The 21,391-nt window shown below is 39.0% G+C and overlaps 1 protein-coding gene across 1 annotated transcript in view; it reads left to right on the plus strand.

Annotated features, from left to right (window-relative positions):
- The first annotated feature begins 11,428 nt into the window (after positions 1–11,428).
- FRZB (frizzled related protein) overlaps positions 11,429–21,391 on the plus strand; it is a 53,645-nt gene continuing 43,682 nt past the window's right edge. The window contains exon 1 of the mRNA XM_027865960.1: positions 11,429–12,555. Coding sequence (XP_027721761.1) covers positions 12,084–12,555 — 472 coding nt within the window. The 5' untranslated portion in view covers positions 11,429–12,083. The remainder of the gene's footprint in view (positions 12,556–21,391) is intronic.

The raw sequence follows: 21,391 nt of genomic DNA on the forward strand, positions 1-21,391 counted from the left end.
CATGGTGTTAAACACTTTATAATTATCACCTTATTTGATCCTCACAATAACTTTGGGAGGTAGGTGCTATTATTTTTCCAAGTTTACAGATGAGGAAACTGAGGCAAATAGAGGTAAGTGATTTGCCCAGAGTCACACAGCTAATAAATATCTGAGGGTAGATTTGAACTCAGGTCTTTGTGACTCCAAGCCTAGTACTCTGCCCACTGTGCCATGAATAAGTGAGTTTCATCAACAGAATAGTTGTTCTTTCCCCATCTTCTGTGGCTCAACTATGCACGGTGGAGGGAAAGAAAGAAAGAAACCATTTCCAGATTAATTCTTTAGGAACATTAAATATAAACATAGATCCTCTGACTAAAAAGGGAAATGTTTTTTCTTGGTGCAAAATGTCACTTTTTCTCAGAGATGTGAGGATTTTGCAAAATCTCCCAGTGTAGGTTCAATAATTCTCCCTTTAATTATGGAATTAATGAATGCTAGTTCATATTTGTCTGTTCCATGAAAAATTAGGAAAGAGTTCAATAATTACAACAAAATATGGGATATTCCCGAAGTGTATCAAGATACATTTTGAGGTGTAATTATCATCATCATTACTGTTGTTGTTGTTATTATGTGGTTCAGTCTGCTGCCTTGACACAAAATGATGGTTTATAAAGATTTTAAAATATATATTTTATAATTTTTAATGAATTTCAATGTACTTTGGTACATAAGAAGAGGCAGACAGATGGGTGATTGCAAAGTCAGGGCTAGAGTACACAGAATGGTTAGTTTGAGTCTATGTAAATTTTGTGGGAAGTCTGGATCCTTGGTGGGTTTTTTTTTTCATTAATTTACTGTAAGTCAATCAAAAGTATTCTGTAATAGCTATTAAATGTACATATAACTTGATGAAATTAATAAATTAGACATCTGAAGCCTTTTACATTTGAAGTAGTCCATTTTATAAAGCATTTTATTTTGCTCAAGTTTTAAGCCAAACTCAAATTTTTATTTCAGTTTACAATTGAAATTCCAATAGTAGGAGACTTCTGTGAACAATCTTTTCTCAGCTCTTTTTCTAATCAAATTATGACTTACTATAGTCACGGAGCATATTAGTCACGACTATAGATGGTCTTATCTTTTTTATGGGATATAATAGTGAAACACTGACTCTTATTTATAGGATGCAGTGTTTCTTTTCTTTCTTTTTTTTTGGGGGGGTTGGGCAATGGGGGTTAAGTGACTTGCCCAGGGTCACACAGCTAGTAAGCATTATGTGTCTGATGTCGGATTTGAACTCAGGTCCTCCTGAATCCAGGGCTGGTGCTCTATCCACTGTGCCACCTAGCTACCCCCAGGATGCAATGTTTCATTGAAGTGATTTGAATACTGTTAAATCAGTGTCACATAGTAAGATGGAAGAAGGAAAAATTCAATGGTGAAAAAAAAGTGTTATGTAGCATTTCAAGTATTACAAGATTATTTTTAACTGTTCTGTTCTATTAAATGTCTCAAGGATCCTTTTTTTCCTTCTTTCACTATCATCAGGACCACCAGTGCCAAGAAGAGCATTTGGTAATACTTTCTGGTATATAGTGCTAGATAGTATAATCATCTTTAGGAGGAGCTAGATGGCACAGTAGATAGAGCACAGGGCCTGGAGTCAGGAAGACTTAAGTTCAAATCCAGCTGCTCAGACACTTACTGTGTGACTCTGGGTAAGTCACTTAAACCTGTTTGTCTCAATTTCCTCATCTGTAAAATGAGCTGGAGGAGGAAATGGCAAACCATTTTAGCATCTTTGCCAAGAAAACCCAAATGGGTCACGAAGAGTCAGACATGAATGAACAACAACAACAACAACATCGCTTATTCAGGTCCTCATTTATTCTTACCTATTTTATTAATAATAGCCTCATAATTGGTCTTTTTGTTTCTAATCTATTCACTCTCCAACTCATGCTCCATACTACTAGCCAAGTAGTCCTTTGAATACTTTGCTCTGATCATGCCTCTCAAATATCATCAGTAAATATGTACTCTAATACATCTGATTTTGGTATTCAACGTAGTGTAACTCTAATCTACCTTTCCAACCTAATCTCACAATATTCTGTATAAAAACAAAACAAAATAAAACTGAAGAAGGTTTAGACAAAACCTTTTAAAGTTAAAAGGAGGATCTATGAAGGAAAGGTAAAAAGAATTAGTAGTATTCACCTGAATAAAAGTAACTGGTCATTTCTTACCTCTGTTCTAGTAAATAGAAGTGATTTCCCCATATTGATGATGACAGACAACTCTTTGACAACATAATTGAGGAAAGAATGTGAAAAACATAGGCCTCAGCTGAAATAGGAGGGCTTTTGGCTAGACACAAGAAAAACTTTCAGGTGATACAGTGCAGGCTGCCAAACTCTTGAAGGCATTGTCAAGAACTTCATTTATCTGTTAAGAATATCTTAGGTAAAACCTACACCTATCAAAGGAGATTAACAAGAGTACCTTAGAAGGTCACTTCCAGCTGTAAATTTCTAGAAGCATTCCTAAAATCTTAGAGCCTCCAAGGTTGACTTGAAATATCTTTGGGTTAGGGTGGGGTGGTGGTGGGATAGAAGATGATAAGCATTTCATATTTTTGTCGGTGCATATTGGCTACTTTTGAAAAAAAAAACTGTTTACATTTTCCTGACTTACACTTTCAGGGAGGTATATATTTATTGAGTTGGTTTTCATGCCAATAAAGTCTAAATGAGTATATTTGAAATAGTTATTTGGGTTGCAGGTGACATATTGAATGTTTCATGTCTCCAAATTACAGACCCATATTTCAAATTTATTTTGGTTTCTCCTCCCACATCATTCATGGACATGCCTTTGCAGAAAATTATATTTCCTTTTCTAGGCAAAAAAAAAAAAAGTGTTTTGAAGACCATAATCACTAGGCATGTGCAGGCCTTCGGCAACTCTCTGTCACTCATTGCCACCTCAACAATGCAGTGGTTGCTGCCTACTGTTAAAAATATCATATATGGTGAGAGGTCAGGTGGGGAGTTTGCTGGGGCCATACATCTGCTATACATTTTACTTGAGAGGCTGTTTTCCCCAAAAGAATGTGGTCAAGTCAGCAACAGCCCAAAGTTTGTTCTGAAATATTTGAGAGGAGCCAAACTGAGAACCATACACTTCTTAAGCTACTCTAATGAGTATGCACATGCCAAACTTGCTGAGACAATTGGACTAAAACTTCCCCTAGAAAAAGGATCCAACCAGATACCAAAAAAATGGAATCTCTATCAATGTGAATGGTAGGCCCATTGTACATGTGTAGCTATCACAGTCAATCACAAAATTAAGGGAGCAATATGCTTCCAGATTCTATTTATGAAGTATTTTTTGGGGAGGGGTTAAATCCATTTTTATTTGAAGTTATATTTCTCAGGTGACCATGATCAATGTGCTAGTTTGTATTTACTTTTCTCCTCTTCTTTAATTTGATGTTTGATCTCTTCTTTTGGCTATATGGCATAGAAAACACTTTTAGTTCAAGAATCTCAGAACACATTAGTCATTTGCCTTGGTTTCCACTGTGCTTTGACTGTGGTAGCCACTCATTATTTATTTGAGGAATGAATGAGCACAAATGGGAATAAGAACTCAAATGTGTATAATGCTTTAAGGTTTACAAAGCTCTTTCCTAATAACAGTTCTACAAGATGGGTGATAAAAATGCTATTCTCATTTTATATATAGACTAAGATATTGAGACTCTAAGAAGTAGAATAATTTACCCATAGTAACACAATTATTGTCAGAGAAAGGGAATATTTTGAACAAATGAAAAAGCATTTATTAGGTGCTTACAATATACCAAGCACCAAGTTAAGTATTGGAGATGCAAATACAAGCAAGCAAGATAGTCCTTGCCCTTAAGGAGCTTATGTTCTAATAAGGGAAAACAGTACACAGTGGTGGCCAAGGAGGATTTCAACAGGGAATACAGAGGAAGTGGTGATCAGAGTCACAGGGCAATTAACTGACACATTCTTTATAGAACAGTAATATTAATTTGATTACTATTTTCCGAGCTAGATTTGGAAAGGGAATGGGAACTGCCAGGGTGGCAGTATGACATGGAAATAACTGGGCAGTGGTCCAGTGGGACTAGGTTCAGGCAAGATAAGGTGAGTGTCCACAAATCAGAAGCCCAGAATCACAGAGACAGACTGTAATGAGGGGAGGCAAGAGTGCAGGGAGAATGGATGATTGGGCAGTGGCATAGTAGGTATTCTTAAATTACGGCGCTCATTTTACTATGCTACACTGCCTCTCCTCCATCCTCTCCTACTTTTCTGTGATGTCTTGAGATTTAACAAGACTATTATTGTTAAATAATAGGGAAGGCCACAGACTTAAGAGGAAGCCGTAGATGGGCAGATATACTGGACAAGGGATGACTAGGCTCTGGAAAGATACTGGGAACATCAAAGAGCTCTCTGCTTCTTGCCATACTAACAAGAAAAATCTTGAGAATGCTCATCAGAATTATACTACCTGCAATTTCTGTTCTCCAGGCTGTCAATCTAGAACAGAATCCAATTTTTAGGAACCCCCAATAAAATAGTATCCAGACACAAAACCATACCTAGAAACCTTCGTTTTGAGTTTGACTAGCATATAATACAAAAAAAGAAGTCACTTAACATGGGAGGAGAAGCTGGGTCAGGTGCTAAATCTTATGGAATACCATAGTTTCCACTCAGACCAAACATTGTAATGCTCATCTCTGCTTGCAGACCATTGACCCAGTCTGGAAAGTATTTATATTGATAAAACTTCCAGAGAATGCAGTAACTAACTCCCTAATCCTTGGGACACATCCAACTTCCACAGCTACCAAATTCAAAGTAGTCTCCTACTCTTGACATGTACACAATGTTAACATGAAATCTACTTTTATATTTATGAAGTCTTTATTTCATCTTATATGTCCTCTACTTTTGATGTCACATTGGAGTCGTACATTGTAAGTTCTTAAAATACTGGATCTGTGTTTACCTATCCTCAACTATACCAATTCGAACATTTCTCATCTAGACTGTTATGAGACCTTCCTAATTATACTCCCAGCCTCCAGTTTCTTCCCTCTCTAATCCAACCTCCACACAGTTGCAAAAAATTTTCTTAAAGCATAGGTCTGACTTTCTTATGATGGTGCTCAAGAATCCTCAATGGCTCCTTATTATTTCTAGGATAAAAAAAACCAAACTCCTCTGTTTGACATTTAAAAGTTTTCACAATCTGGTTCCAAGGGAAAGGGTTAGTCGAAGCTTATATAGGACTAGTCACTTAATCTTTGTGAGTGCATTTTCTAATCTATAAAATGAGAGATGATAAATTCTTACTACCACCTAAAGGGAGAGCCTTCTGAAAGGCAATAAGAAAAGATTAAGTGTTCTGGCACTGTGCTAGGGGAAAAGGAAAATAGTACCTGCCCTTAGGGAGTTTATGTTCTAATGGAGAAAAACAATATATAAAAGGAGACTGAAAAGTAGAGAGAGGGAGAGGAGAGTTCTCGCAAAATTTGTAGAGTTAGAAACCCAGCCAAGAGGCGAATAAAGCCTGGCTGGCTTGAGCCTATCCTCAAGATAGAGGTTCTGGAAGAAATTCAGCAATGAGGAAAGAGGGGCAGGACTGGAGGAAGGATGTAAAGACAAGGCTGAAGGCTACAGGGGCAGATGGATATTCCAGGATGAGAAGGCCCCAGGAGGTGAGAGAAGTTCCAGGGTGAGAAAAGACAGTTGAGTCTTTGTGGCAAAGTCTAGATGCAGGGGTGGTGAACCTGTGACTTTGAGGCCACATGTGACCCTCTAGGTCCTCAAGAGCAGCCCTTTGACTGAATCCAAACTTCACAGAACAAATGCCCTTAATAAAAGGATTCGTTCTGTAAAACTTGGAATCAGTCAAAAGGCTGCACCCGAGGACCTAGAAGGCCAGATGTGGCCTCAAGGCCTCTGGTTCCTCACCCCTGGTAGACATTCAGATGCACAGCTGGGAGGAGAATGAATGAATTACATAAATGTGAGTTGGCCATTAATATTATATCCTGGTGTATAATTAAAGGTCAAAGAGAGACAGAGTGAATCAAGTTCTTAGGCCTTAAGTCGATTGATGAACTGGAGATATTTTCATACCACCCTGACCTCCTCCATATTCTCCAACTCTCACCTCTCCAATTGTGTTGTCTTGTAGACTGAGCATTAACAATACTGAGAAACACATGTTTAATGAGAAAATGGTCATTTTCAATACAGTCTATGGTCATGAGAAGCATGGAAGTTGAGCAACCAGCAGTCAATGAGGCTGGTACCTTGGTGAGCGGTACGTGTACACCGCCCTTAGATTTATCACAGAGAACACCACTTAACATCATAAGGTTACTGTGATAGATGAATTCAAACAGACATTTTTCTCTGTGGATCAAACAGTTTTCTATCCATCTCTACATCCATGCATCCATACAACACATCTTGTGTTTATTGAGGGCCTCTTGGTTGCAAAGTATATGGTTCTGACCTTTTGACATTCTTATCTGACTTTAACATCCTTAGAGAGATGACTCATGGGGAAAGAGTCTCCCCAATTCAGATTCCTTATAGACAAAGTTTTGGCAGAACCATTTCCCCACATCACACATATAGGAAGTGGCAGAGCTGGGACCGGAACTCAGATTTTCTGTCTCCTATTCCAGTGAACTTTATAGTGTAACATGCTGTTTCCCTAAAACCTTCAAGGTTTCCATTTTTAAATCTCAGGAGTAACTTTAAATCTAAGATAAAATATGCTGCATTCACTGTCCAATTCCTTACCATATGTATCTGGCTTTACCTGATCTTTAGATATTAAAACTGATTCCCAGATAGAGACTGTGTGGTGTAATGGTTGGAGTGTTGCACTTGAAATGAGGAATGGCTCAGTTGAAATCCTGCCTCAGACACGATTTACTAGTTACTTAACCTGTCTCATCCTCATTTCTCATCTGTAAAAAGGAGATAATGATGGCACCTCTGTCATGGCATTGTTGTGAGGATCAAATGAGATAACATAAAGAACCTATTAAACAAAGTTCTATCTAGATGTTAGCTTTCATTATTATAGTTTAATGGTTCTAAATTATTATTAGTGGTGCATGCCTGTACTCCATGCTAAGGGGAAGGTTAATGCTGGTGAATTTCTTGAACTTAAGAATTCTATCCTTCAGCAGGCTAGGTTAATCAAGTGTCAGAACAAACTTCAACAGAAACTATAGGCCACCAGATTTCCTAGGAAAAGGAGAACCTGGAGCAGATTATCTCCAAACCTGATCAAAGAGGAATCAGGGTCCCTGAGTAACCTCTGCACTTCTAACTTGAGAGAGATGGGGAGACCATAGTCATTTATCATTAATATCTATCTCATTAGTATATAATTAATAATTAATATATTTCATCTAGGATGTGTTGTTAGGAATTTTGACTAGTCTATAAAAAGGTCAGGGTCTCTTGCTGATGCCCTAGAACAGCATGGCATGCTGATGCTGGATTGCTCAGAGGTCACAGAGGATAGAATTCTTGGAAAATTAGACCTCTATGAAGGACTATTAGGTTTCAGAGTGTTGTCTCTTATGATGAGTCAGAAGCAAAGAACTTTTAGAGAGAGCAGAATTTTCTACTTCAGGACCCCTTGTGCTTTGCAATTTATACCTGGGACAGGGCAAAACAGTTTGGCCATCATTTAGCTGCAACTAGCTAACAGAAACAATTCAGGACCTGTTATCCCCTAGCTCCTTTCTACCAAATGGAAGTCTCTGTGGAATGAAGATTTTTGGTAACAAAAGAAGGAAATAATATTATAAATTGTCACAAACCTAAGGAGTTATCATTTCGCCCAGGGAAGCAGAAAAAATATTAATTCAAATTACTTTTTATTCTGAGAAAATGGATGGGTAGATCAATTTTATTGTTGGTCAATTTTTGTATTTTGTAACAAATGTTTCATAGGGGTATCATATTTTTTAAAAACTAATGTTGTTATAGGAATCTCTGCTGTTCATTGAAATAAAAGGTTAGCCATCACTGTGCTACACATGAGCTTAAAATGATACTGGCATCAACTGGTCTAGTATTCACTTCACACTTAGTTAAGGTACCCAGTGTGTGGAACCATTGCTTCAGTTGTATGCTAGGGGGCGCTGTTCAGCTGGTGATGATGCCAAGCTCTGGGGTCTGAGATCCAGACCACAAAAGTTATTCCAGATGTCTTCTCACTCCTAAGCAGACGTCTACTGAAAACAGATTTGAACAATGCTGGTGAGATTATACTGGGAAATGTATCTGGATGAGTCTTTCCTATGGGGAAGACATACACATACATACACACACACTGAAAAATGTTAGGCTATCAATTTGACAGCTTTCTGAAATATACTAAATCCCCTGAAGGGAAAAAAAATACCTTAAAAGTTGCTACACATTTTAGAAAAGTGAGGTTTAGAAAACGAGTTATTTCATTTCTCATCAGATATAGCCACTGAAAAATTCAACTCTCTAGCACCTGGTGTGCATGCTGGCAAGCTGTGCTTTCTTTAACTTGTTTAACAGAGGTGGGGAAATGCATGCAGCAGCCAGCTAGCTGGCCTCTCAGCACAGGTGCCTCCAGTAACACAAAGATCAGTGTTCTGTAGGTTGAATTCAATTTCAAGAGAAACAAACTACTCAAAACCAATTTCCTCACCCAGTGCCTGGTTTCTCAGTCTCTGCTCCTTTACCTTTCCAAAAGTGCGGTTAGATTAACTATTTATTCTCTACTTAAATGCAAGCACCATCTCCATCTCTTCCATTAAAGAGGACTCTATGTTGTGATCTTGTCATTTGTGTTGTTATTGATGACCTAGTATATTTTGAACTCTGAATGATTTTTCTTCATGGAGTTTGTTTCTTTCAACTTAAAAAAAATAAACTTAAAAAAATCACCTATGAAATATAGATCTTTATTGAGTCCTGCTGTGTGTGGTGGTCAGGAGAGGAGAGGTTAAAAAGAAATATACTGTAGATCTTCCTCCTTCAAGATACATACAATAAGAATAACTGACATTTAATATGTTGCATTTTATGGCTTACAAAACACTTTCCATATATTTTCTTCCTTGCTACCTTACAACAGCATTGATAAAGTAAGTACTAAAGATGTTATCGGCATCTTACAGATGAGGAAACCTAGCCTGAGAGAAGTAAGATGACTTACTCAGGCTCATACAACTAGTACCTGGCAGGAGTCAAATTGGAACTAAGATATGCCTTGTCTTCAGGCCCAAAACATTGCTATTCCCAAACTATATTGCTTTAAAATATGATTAGGAAGAGATTTATATGGAAGAAGTAACTGAAGATCACTTCTCTGGAGAAATACATGAAAAAGGGCAAATAAATGGATTACCAACTTGACTAGAACAGTGCATAGTGTCGTATGGGATCATCTTGGAAGACTTCCTGGAAGAAGTGAATTTTTAATTGCATTTTGAAGGAGAAAAAGGATATGGATTGAGGGAGAGGAGATGCACAGAGGGCTCTATCAGACAAAGGGGCAGCACATGCAAACAGAGATGAAAGAAGTAAATCGCACTCTGGGAAAGCAAACAGAATGGCGATCTTTATTATAAACAGTAGTAGAACTATAAAAAAATGTTGCCTCATTTCTTGTAATGATTGAAAGATTAACATTTGCAGGAAGCATGAAACACTCTACTTTACAATATACTTCTTAAATCTGGACTGCTGAGAGTCCCAGTCACATAGATTATCCAAAAGATGAAGAGCATAATTCCTTTTCTGTCTATCACAAATGACTTCCTCTCTTCTAATTCAGGATGAGTTTTGTTCTTAAAAGACAAATGAATAATTGTATAGATAGAAGACTAAGTATACTCACTGCATGGATTCCTATGTACCATCTAGTGTTCTTTGTTCTAAACTGAACAAACTTTCCTTGGACAAATCATACTGGTTTTAAAGTTTTTCAAAGGTCCTTTCAGAAATCAAATTCCACAAACCCTATTTATCCCTTACATTTTTACAACTACTGTCTCCAAGTCAAACCAGGGGTGCTGAAACAGATATCCCACTGTTTGCTCAAAAGAGGGGCATATTTTCCCTGGATAGCGTCAACTGTGAGAAATAGCTGGATCAAAACAAAGAAATATTTCAATGATGGAGAGCAAAGGTGACTTCCTGTTTTGTTTTGGGCTTTGTTTTCTTCCCTTCTCAATGAGGTCTGTGTTTTTCTGATGATTTTAAACTTCTCTCGCTCAGTGATTTCCCATTGAAAGAGGATGATGCGGGTGCCTCCGCAGGTCACTTCATTACAATGTGCCCTGAAAAAGGAAGGGGAGTGGGGGTGGAGGAGAGGGAGGTTACATTAGTGGGAAGAAGCAGACTGTGAGGAGATCTGCTTTCTATTTTCTCCTCTAGATTGAATTCATCTGGGTGGAGGGGGGGGGGGGGGGGGGGGAGAGGAGGGGGGGGGGTTTTTTTTTTTTTTTTCTCCTCTGGTTGGAATTCGTCGGGGGGGGGGGGGGGGGGGGAGGAGGTTAGTGGAGGGAAGGGCTTTTTTTTTTTTTTCTTCCACCATGGTGCAATTTTCCCATAGATTTCTTTAAAGGGTTAGGGGAAGGAGGTAGGCAGAAGCATTTGATAATAACAGCCATTTTATTTGAAAGAGTAAAATCAGAAGCAATTAAGCAAAATTCCCAAGTATTTTGGTGAAACTGCCTGGTTTCTTTCACCGGTACTTGGAAGGCAAAGAGAAGTTATAATTACATATTGCAAATTGGAATCAGTGGGAAAGCTGCTCCTTGTGTCCTGGGTAATATCTTTACGGGTAGGATTTTCTTGCTGCTGTATCTTGCAGAGTAACCGCTCCCCATCCCAATCGCTCATTTAAAATGATGCTTCGGACTGCTAGGTTTACGTTCAAACTGCCACACAGTCGCACCACTGCTATCTAAAGTTGTCTACTACCTTCGACTTTTAAAATGACTCTTCAGTAGCTGTTTTTCTTTTGGCTTTTTTTTTTTTGCCACAAGTTTTACACTCTACAGAAACAGTGATTAAAGAAAGAGAGTGTGGGTCTGTAGCTTTCCAAAGGACTAAGCAGAAGGAAGGGGTTGAGGGTGTCATAGGAACTGAGTCAACGCTGCCTCAGGTCATCTCATCTGCCTAGCTCTTTAGTTTCCCCTCCCCCATCCCTATCTGCATCCCCCTCTCACTAACGTCCCCCATCACCTTCTCTTCCCTCCCCCTCTTTTCTGAGAAGAGGAGAAGGCTGGGGAGGGCTGGGACTCCGGCAGGAGGAGGAGCTCCCTCTTTGGCCATGAGGTGCGAACGTGAAAAGGAGCTGGGTTGGAAGCACAGACCTCATTTCAAAGCTGGTCCTGTACCTCCTAGCAGCCACAACACTACTCAGAAATTCAGTGCCTGCGCACTCTCTCCCTCAACCACTAAACTTCAAGACTTACAAACTCTTACTCAATTCTTTCCCCCTATTCTCTTTGGGAATAGGGTATTTTCTCCCCACTTTTCTTTTCTCCCCTCCCCCATCCCCATTTCTCCCATCCCCATTTCTCCCCTCCCCCACCTTCTTGCTTTCCCCCCTTTCCTCCTCTTTTCTCTCTTTGGAGAATTTCATGTTCTTTTAGCTGCTTTCTGGGATACAGAGGACCTGTACCTCCCACCACAAACAGCTGAATTCCACTTTTGTGTTTGTTTTTTCTTCTTGATTTTCTTCTGATTTATCTGGGAAGTCTGATGTTTCTGCCTGAGAGAAGGGAAATGAATACATGCTGGTGAGAACTGAGAGCAGCAGCAGCAGCCGCCCCAGCAGTGACTTCTGTGAAAAGCCGGTAGGACATTAGTAGGGGAATCTGATCCAAGAAAGGCTGGAAGACTGCTCAGAGGGAAGAAACTCCTCTGATCATTGAGAAGAGAGAAAAGAAGAGGCAAAGAGTTTCACCGCCTCCTTTAGCTTTTCTAGTCTCTCTGTCCTATTCTACCGGGATTATGGTTGACTGCAGCTCTGGAGAGATGCTGCTACTACTTCTGTTTGCCATGGCAGGCATCTTCCTTAGCCAGGTGCCGGGAGTGCAGAGTGCAGCCTGTGAACCTGTGCGTATTCCCCTGTGCAAGTCCCTACCCTGGAACATGACGAAGATGCCCAACCACCTGCACCATAGCACCCAGGCGAATGCCATCTTGGCCATCGAACAATTTGAAGGCCTGCTGGGAACCCGATGCAGCCCAGACCTGCTCTTCTTCCTCTGTGCCATGTATGCGCCTATCTGTACTATTGACTTCCAGCATGAGCCCATCAAGCCTTGCAAGTCTGTGTGTGAGAGAGCTCGGCAGGGGTGTGAGCCCGTCCTCATCAAATACCGCCACTCGTGGCCAGAGAGCTTGGCCTGTGAAGAACTGCCGGTCTATGATAGAGGTGTCTGCATCTCTCCTGAGGCCATAGTCACTGCTGATGGAGCTGGTGAGTGCTGGATCTGTCTCTACTCCTTCTAAATAACCCTTCCCCTTCTTGGATCCTATTCTACTTCTAGTCCTGGTTCCTTGCCTTCTCACTTTACCTTTCCTCTTTTGATCTAATCTCCTATTTCAGGACAATATTCACACCCTTAATCATTTCTGCACCCAGCAAGAATCCCTCCTAATCTTGATTCATTACCCTTCCAAACTGATGCCCTCTGATATATGATCTCTCATTCCTTTAATACTCCATTCATTCCTTTCATATTAGATTTCTAATGGACAGTTAAGTAACCCCTCTCTTTCTACCTCTCATGAATTCAAAGGAACAGCATTTTACCTATACCAGCAAGCTTCTTCTTTGACTAGGCTGCATTTCTCTTAACATTTCTTTTGGCCTTCTTAATCTTTTACAGCAAAGCCTTCTTCTCAGTTTTCTGGGTAACTTCACTTATTCACTTTCTGTCTCTTTAGGCAACATCGAGTTCTAGATAGCATTATGGGTTTGGAGTTAGGAGATCCTAGGTTCCAATCTACCTCTGATACTTACTGGCTGTGTAGTGTTGGTACGTCTCTGTGTTCCTCAAGCAATTCCATAGGACCCAGCTATTAAGTAAGAACTGAGTTGTGATCTGGGTTCGTCAATAAAGTTCCCAACACAGGCTAAAATATAGACTCTCACATACCTAGTTTTGAGAGAAAGCACCTTATTTTTAACTTTCTGTTGTGATGTTTGGGTAAAACAGAGAACTGGGCTCTTTTCCCCTTGCAGCCACTTTTTATGTAACCTTGCTACAATGCATAGATTGTAACTACAGTGTACTGGGCAAATTCTAATTTGGGCAACTGTCTTTACCTTAAATTCCCTCTCTAGCTTCACTGAGATAAATAGTTCTTCAGTCCATGCTGGAAACAGTTATAAAAAACTACTGTGCACTACTGGTGTATTTCTACTTTTCTCCTGTCTCATTACTAAATCTTTCTTTTAAAAAAAATGCATACTTTAAAGTCAACTGGAAGAGTTTTTGGATAATAATAATAACTGATAGTTATATTGCACTTTAAAATTTGCAAAGAACTTTATAAAGTCATTTATTATTATGCCCTTACTAAGAACAATCCTATTCTTAATCTTACTCTTCTTTCTCTTCATCTAGTATTCTTACCCTTCTTTCTCCATTCAACATTTATCTCCACTGTCCAAGCAGGCTGATCTTTTTATACTTTCATTTTATCCTTTCCCTCCAGGCAGCCTAATCCCTTTAACTTCCTATTTGCTTCTGTCTTGCCCTGCCCACGCTTGTCCATAAAACTTTATTGCAGCTCTATATGAATGGAACTAATCATTGTTTGCCTATTTACATTTCATTCCAATTGTGCTCTCCATAAGATCTAATATCCTAATGAAACAAATTCACTCTGGTTTGTTTAATCTAACTAAACTCCCCTCCTACCACCCAACCCAGATTTTTAATTTTATCTATCCTTCATTGATTTTAAAAGTAAACTCAGTACTTTAGAGTCCTTAAAAAAAATCTTTGCCCTCACATTTCAGATGAACTCTTCATTTCTAAATGCACCTATTTGTTGCCTATTCTGTTACATTTCACTTAAAAAAATCTTATTTTTCCTCTTATACCCCGGCCCTCAATATATAGACAATGGTTGATGATTAGGATATTATCTTTAGAAAAATTATGGACCATCTTTTACCCTCATTTTGTTGTCCTTTCCTAATTTCTATGCATATTGGCTCACCCAGCCTTAGATAAGCAGGGGAAGAAGAAGGAAATCATAATATTGCTTTTCGGTGGTAGTACTTATAAAGCTTTGGCTACAGAAGTACTTTTCAATAAAAATTTCTGAGATTCCTGTCCCCTTCCCTCTCCCCACTCCCTGCCTCCACAACCATGGTTTACCATCTTTTATTCTCTTTGAGAGGAAGCTTGGCATAGTCAAGTCATGCCTCTGACATACTGGTTATATGACCCTTGACAAAGTTGCTTTGTCACTAGTCAGTGCTCCAGGAAGTTCTCTCAGACTGCAAGCTGCAGAGAAGGTGCTGATCTTCACTGGTAACAGGAGTCCTCACCTGCAAGTTCCTTACACCAATGAAATCCCAGGTGCAGTCTCTATCCCTCCATCATTATCACCTTTCTGAAATTTTTTTTTCTTCCTTTGGCACAGCAGTGTGATATAGGGGAATGGTCACCAAGCTTAAGGTGAGGAGACTGGGGTTTGAATCCTGTCACTGAAATAAATTTCCACATCTGCAAAAAATGGGGCAGTAATAATACTTGTACTATCTGCCTTGTATTGTGATTATCAGAAAAGTTTTGTCAGTTTAGAGTGCTACAGAAATGTAAGTTGTTATTACAGATACTGAACCAAGAGCTGATTATATAACACAACTAGGCTTTTTTCAGCCTAACCTGCTATATGCTCAAAGAGCAGTCTTGTGCTTCAGCATTCATTATAGAGACAGGCTGTAGAGAAGTCTACAGCAGAATTTGTCTTGGCTTGTCAATCATTTAGAACTCTTTAAAGGCTGGTGTTTCTTTCAGACTGTGTTTGAGGACAGGGTGGTGGCAATGGCTTACACTGCAATGTGTTTGTAAACTTCCCTCACAGGAGCTGTGGGGCTTTAAAAATGACATTATAGAGAGATTGGACCTGAAGGTGGCTTGGCCAGGTCAGGAGCTTCTCAAAGTAATCCCTTTGGATGCTGAAGAGAGGCAGTTTCAGTAAAAGTGCCCCCAAGTTACCTATTGCTGAGGACCAGACCAAATGTAGCACAATAACCTCATTGAATGATTCCAGGGTGAGATGCATGAAAACATTCTTTCAGTCAATGGGAACCTGATTTCCCAGCTTTTTTATTTCCTCCAAAATGCTATAATATTCATGATTCTTACAGCCCCATCCTCAATAGAAAAAAAGGTCTAGAAGGAGAATGAGGAAAAACACAAACACAGGTGTTTGTGTGCACACCCTTGTGTGTGCAAACACACACACAGATGCATTGCAACAACAAATTCTTTCTTTGCAGATCTCATTGCATTAACCAGTAAGGCCAGAATCAAGTAACTGAACTTTAATTCTTTTACAAGTCCCTTTCTTTTTCCCCTTAAGATAATATAATGCCTACGTACCACAGATTCTTAGGAAGACAGCTTCCCACCTAATGATTTGGTATTGAAAGTTCAGCTCTCTCATTGATGAAATGAATATTAGTGGTATTCACTCTTGAATACATTTGGAGTCCCTGATACTATTCACATTAACTGCAAAAGGCATATAAATATCTCTTATCTCTTCCTATTTCACTTTTTTATTTTTCTGAGGGGAACTTGACAAATTAAATTTGGAGTAGGGTTTGTTTTTTTTTTTGGCTTAGGTTTTCATTTAATATGTATTTTGAGTTAGCTACTCGACTGAAAAAAAAATCCTTCAACAATAACAACCAAAAATAAAACATTCCTACCATTGGAATAAAAAAAAAATCTGGTTATGCCAGTAGCCAACTCAGGTATGTTTTGGATGTATATTAGATTATGATTCCTTAAGAAGGGAATGTTCTCATTTGTTGTGGCCCATTGTTAACATTTACTGCCATTCTACATTTGTTCAGAAATCACTATGATTTGGGGGCAGCCAAGAAGGAGGTAGGTTGGAAACTTGTGATTTCATCAAGAGGAGAACTTGAGGTATGGAAACTCCTTCCACTTGTTCATATTAAGAACTCTTATGTAACTTTTAGAGAACTGCATGAGGCACAGAAAAGGTAGTGACTCCCTTGCAGTCACTTTGCCAGTGTGTGTCAGAACAGGCACTAGAATCCAGGTCTTTGTGACTCCAAGACTGATCCTCTATTGTACCAGGGCTGCTTCTCCAAATTATTGTAAGAATTAAGCCAACTTCTTCAACAACCAAAGTGGATAAGCTACTCTGAGGACTTCTGTGAGGTATGACTCTAGTCATACTTTTAAGTTCCTATAGAATGTGCCAGAAGAGATCATTTTTTAGGTAATGAAATGATACAGTGGGAAGTTACACCTACAAAGTTGTTTGCCAAGCCTGGCTCTTCAAAGAACCAGGGCTGAGTAATGGTATTCAACATAAATTGGTTGTCTTTGCAACTAGTCAGCTTGGGTTATGATGGTAGGGTACTAGGCAGGGACTGGACTAGTGGGAAGGATCAAGGGTCAGGTAGATTTAGCTTATCATTTTTTTCAGTATCCCCAGAACAAAGGGGAAAAATGGAAGGGCCTGCTATTCTTAGGATTATAGTTTTAGGAAGATACTCTTTATATCATGGGCCCAAGACTGAACCTTACACTGTTGTTAGATGAGGGATACAAAAATTCTAGTCCAGGAGGTTCCCTTATCATTAAATGTCCTCTGTCTTCAAATTAGCTAACTTAGGAGGTACTTTTAAATAGAAGGTCCCCTGCCAGGACCAGGGCTCTCCTTTACAAAACTATAGTCGAACTGCTGCTAGGTGGCAAAGTGAATAGAGTGCCAGCCCTGGAGTAAAGAGGACCTGAGTTCAAATCTGGCCTCAGACCCTTACTAGTGATGTGACCCTGAGCAAATCACTTAACCCTGTTTGCCTTAGTACCTCATCTATCAAATGAGCTGGAGAAAGAAATGGCAAACTGCTTCAGTATCTTTGAAACCTCAAATGGGGTCCCAGAGAGTCAGACATGACTGAAACAACTAAATAACAACAAACTACTGACAGAATCGAGTGAATTGCACTGAGTTTATCTAGTGACTTAATTCTGGGTCTAGCTCGGTTCCCTTTTTATTCCATTATGGATCTAGTCCAATTTCTATCTTATGAGAAAACTTTATTCAATTATGGAAATTGTGAGACAATTTTATTGCACTTTTTGAACCTAGCCCTGCGTGTCTGGGAAGCTGGACCTCTACTTGTGGCTTAGAGACCTTTAACTAAGGACCTGCGTTATGCTGACCAGAAACCCAGTCAAATCCAAAGATTGATGCAAGGAGTTTCCCCACAATTATACATCTCAAGCAACCCACATGTCTTATCTGAAAATTGTCCCCATACTGATCAATCAGTTATTGTTTCCTTGTTCCTTTGATTGAATACAGACACTTGGTGGGGAATGGGACACCTCTTTTTCTGATTTCAGGGAATTGTACCTATTGGCTCTTCCCCTCTAAACTTGGAAATCCCTAATCTTTCCTTTAATTAGAAATCAGATTACCTCATCTTGTATCTGGTTTATATCCTGCTAATTGTTTTCTTTTAATGCATAAAAATCTGTCTCCCCCTGTATTCGGGATCCAGTGCCAAGCTGAGGAGGCCTGGTCCTGTTTTGTTATGCATTTGTTGTGTAAAGACTAAGAATTATTTCTGAACTTCTATGTCTAGTAAATCTTTTTTTTTTTTTTTTAAACAACTAGATGGTACAATGGATAGAAAACTGGGCCTGGAGCCAGGAAGACTTGAGTTCAAATGTGGCCTCAGACACTTACTGGCTGTGTGATCTTGGGCAAGTCACTTAATCTCTGCTTCATTTCTTATAAAACTGGGATAATATTAGCAGCTATCTCCCAGGATTGTGGTAAGGATCAAATAAGATCCTAGCATAGTGATTGGCATATAGGAAGCACTTAATAGATGCTTATCCCTTTCCCTACATGCTTATCTCCCCTCTCCTCTTTTTAAGGGACTTGTGATTTCACTGGTATAGGAAAAGCCACAAAGGAAACTCCAGCCAATACAGATGGGCTCATACTCTGTAATGTATAGTTTTGAAGAGTTTTGGGGAGCACAGAGAGTTTGAGCAACTTGCCCAGGTTCACAGATCTAGTATGTCTTATAGGTAGGATTTGAACCTGAGTCTTGCTCATTCAAGGCCACTTCTCCATTGCATATGTCTCACTGCCTCTTCATTAAACTTGGACATTGTAATTTTAAAAGCACACAAATCAGATTCAGGACAGCTGGCAGCACAGTGGATAAAGTGCTGGGCCTAGACTCAGGAAGACCTGAGTTAAAATCCTGCCTCAGATACTTACTAGCAGTGTGACCCTGGGCAAGTCACTTAACTTCTGTTTGTCTCAGGTTCCTCAACTGAAAAATGGAGCTAATAATAGAATGTCCCTCCTAGGATTATTGTGAGGATCAAATGATATAATATTTGGGGGCATTAGGGAAAAGTGCTTGGCATAACGCATGGCAAATAGTAGGCAATGCATAAATGCTTATTCCCATCCCCAGATTAGTTTGCTTTTGGCAGTCCGTGAAATAATTTACATACTTTTTGGTTTGGAACTGTAAGAAGCACCCATCCTGTGTCTTTATCTGTCCAGTGTTTGTCTTCATACTAGACGTTTCCTTATAGCTGGCATTTATATAGTGTTGTAAGGTTTGCAAAGGGCTTTGCAAATATGATCTCATTTGATCCTTACAACCACCCTGGGAAGTAGATTCTATTATGCCCATTTTAAATTTGAAGAAACTGAGGCAGGCAACTGAGGTTAACTTAACAGGTTAAGTGATTTTCCCAGGGTCACACAGCTAGTAAATGTCTGAGGCTACATTTGAATTCAGGTCTTACTGACTTTAGGCCCAGTGCTCTACCCATTGCACCACCTAGCTTTCTCTTATGCCAAGGACCGTTTAGTGTTACCCATTTTGGAAAATAACCTTTCTTAGAACCTAAACTTTACAGGCTAGAAAACAATCAGGACTATCTCAAAATTGACAAAACTGGTCATTTTAATTTAATACAGAGAATCTTTAAATCCTACCACTAACTCAAAAATAGTTCACGATGGTAGGATTGGCATGAAATTTCTTCCAGTCAAACACTTATTCTGGGGCTGTCTATGTATAAGTGATTCATTCTTCCCATTCAGTGCATAGATTGGGTGAAAAATTCAACCAAACCAAATATTTGTTGTCGTATAGATAAGATTACAAGCTGGATCTGAATTTTTCTCTTTTAACCAGTTGTGTTGGTGTTACGTAAGTATAATCTACATCTGTTTAGAAACATGCCTCACAGTTGAAATGTAAGTGGAAAGGCAGATCTCATTTTTGTTTTAGAACTAACAATTTGAATATTATTTTATGACAATAGGTATGAATCTCAGATTCAAAAGAATCCCTTAAAGGCAATTTGCTTTATCTCAGAAACATTGAAACAAAGTATGCAAAAACATGTACGGTATGCAGATATTTAATAAAGATTTACATAGTATACTCACTGGGTTTGCCAAAGGTTCTTTACTCATTTGTCCATTGGGTTTGGCTTTCTTGACCACCATAACTTATGTTACTAAAACTCTTGCTCAAGTGATTAATCAGGGTCTTACCAATCTTGGCAGAACCTAAGGGAAGCAAACTTTCACGTGTATGAACTGCAGTGGAATTATTTCTCTACTCTATTAACAGAGAGCCTTTTCTTTAGCTCCAGTCTACAAATATTTGAAGGAATAAATACCAAGAAGGAAGAATTACTTAGTGTGATACACAAGGTTGTAAAGGGGGAAATGGGATGATCTAAAGAAATGGAAAATTTAAGACTCAAGAGAAAAATTGACCTTATTATTTCTCTTTTTGAGAAATTATGAATTACTTTGGATGTAATTGAAATTGTAGAAATTGTAAATTACTTTGGATGACATAAAGGGAAACTAATTGTTAATATTCTGTATCAGTATGATATGTTTGGTTTTATTTATAGGTAATTCTTTGCATAGGCTGCTAAATTAAGACATGGGGATACCTTAGAGATCTAGATCCCTCCTTTGACAGATGAGAAAACTGAGGCCTATAGAGGAAAAGGAACTTGCTCAGGTTTACAGAAGTACTAAATAGAACTGGGATTTGAACTCAGGACCTCTGACTCCAGTACCCTATAGGTTGTACTATATACATTTGTACCCTATAACTATTTTAATCTGGGACTGAGAAGCAGTGAGGAACAGTGAAGCCTGGTAAGAAATGAAATTTCATTCATGAAGACATCAGCTTCATTGTAATAATGAATTAAAACAGTACTTATTAGCTTTTTCAGTTGTGTCTGACTCTTTGTGATCTCATTTGGGGTTTTCTTGGCAAAGATACTGTATAGGTTGCCATTTCCTTTTCCAGCTCATTTTACAGTTGAGGAAACTGAGGCAAATAGGGGTTAAGTGACTTGCCCAGGGTCACACAGCTAGCAAGTCTACTTAACCGCTTGGCTGCCTGAAATTATAACTTATGTTTACTTATGTCTGTGTGTTGCAGCCCCCAGTAGAAGGTAAGTTCAGAAAAAAGGAATTGATTTTTGTTTTGTCTTTGTCTCTCCCATGCCTAGCACAAAGTAGGCACCTAGTAACATGTTTATTGAATCCAGTCTCTCAGAATCTTAATTCAAGGGCCAATGCTCCTCTGAAAGCTTCCCCCCTTGCTTATGTACTCCTCTCTTACCAACTTACTTTCTATTTACTTTGCCATGTATATGCTGAATCCCTCCCTCCTCCCTAGGGCGTAAGCTCCTTAAGAAAAAGGACTTTTGTTTTTATCTTTGTACTCCCAGATTCTTAGACAGTATGCTTCATACATAGGAGTCACTTATAAATGTTTGCTGTATTTAATTGCCCCTTTTCAATCACAGGGAACAAAAGTCAGTTCTCATTTATTTGTGCCAAGGGAACAGAGCAACATCCTTCATGGTTCAAAAGGATCGTTAATCCCAAACTCATCTGTGTTCGGGTTTGAAAGGAAGTTTTGTGTTTTTGTTCTTTGGATTTTTTCCTTTTTTTTTTATCCCCAGCACTTAGCACAGTTCCTAGCCCACAGTAGGTGCTTGATA

This window comes from Vombatus ursinus, unplaced genomic scaffold, assembly GCF_900497805.2.
Source record: "Vombatus ursinus unplaced genomic scaffold, bare-nosed wombat genome assembly UNPS02014779.1, whole genome shotgun sequence".
Classification (NCBI taxonomy): Eukaryota; Metazoa; Chordata; class Mammalia; order Diprotodontia; family Vombatidae; genus Vombatus; species Vombatus ursinus.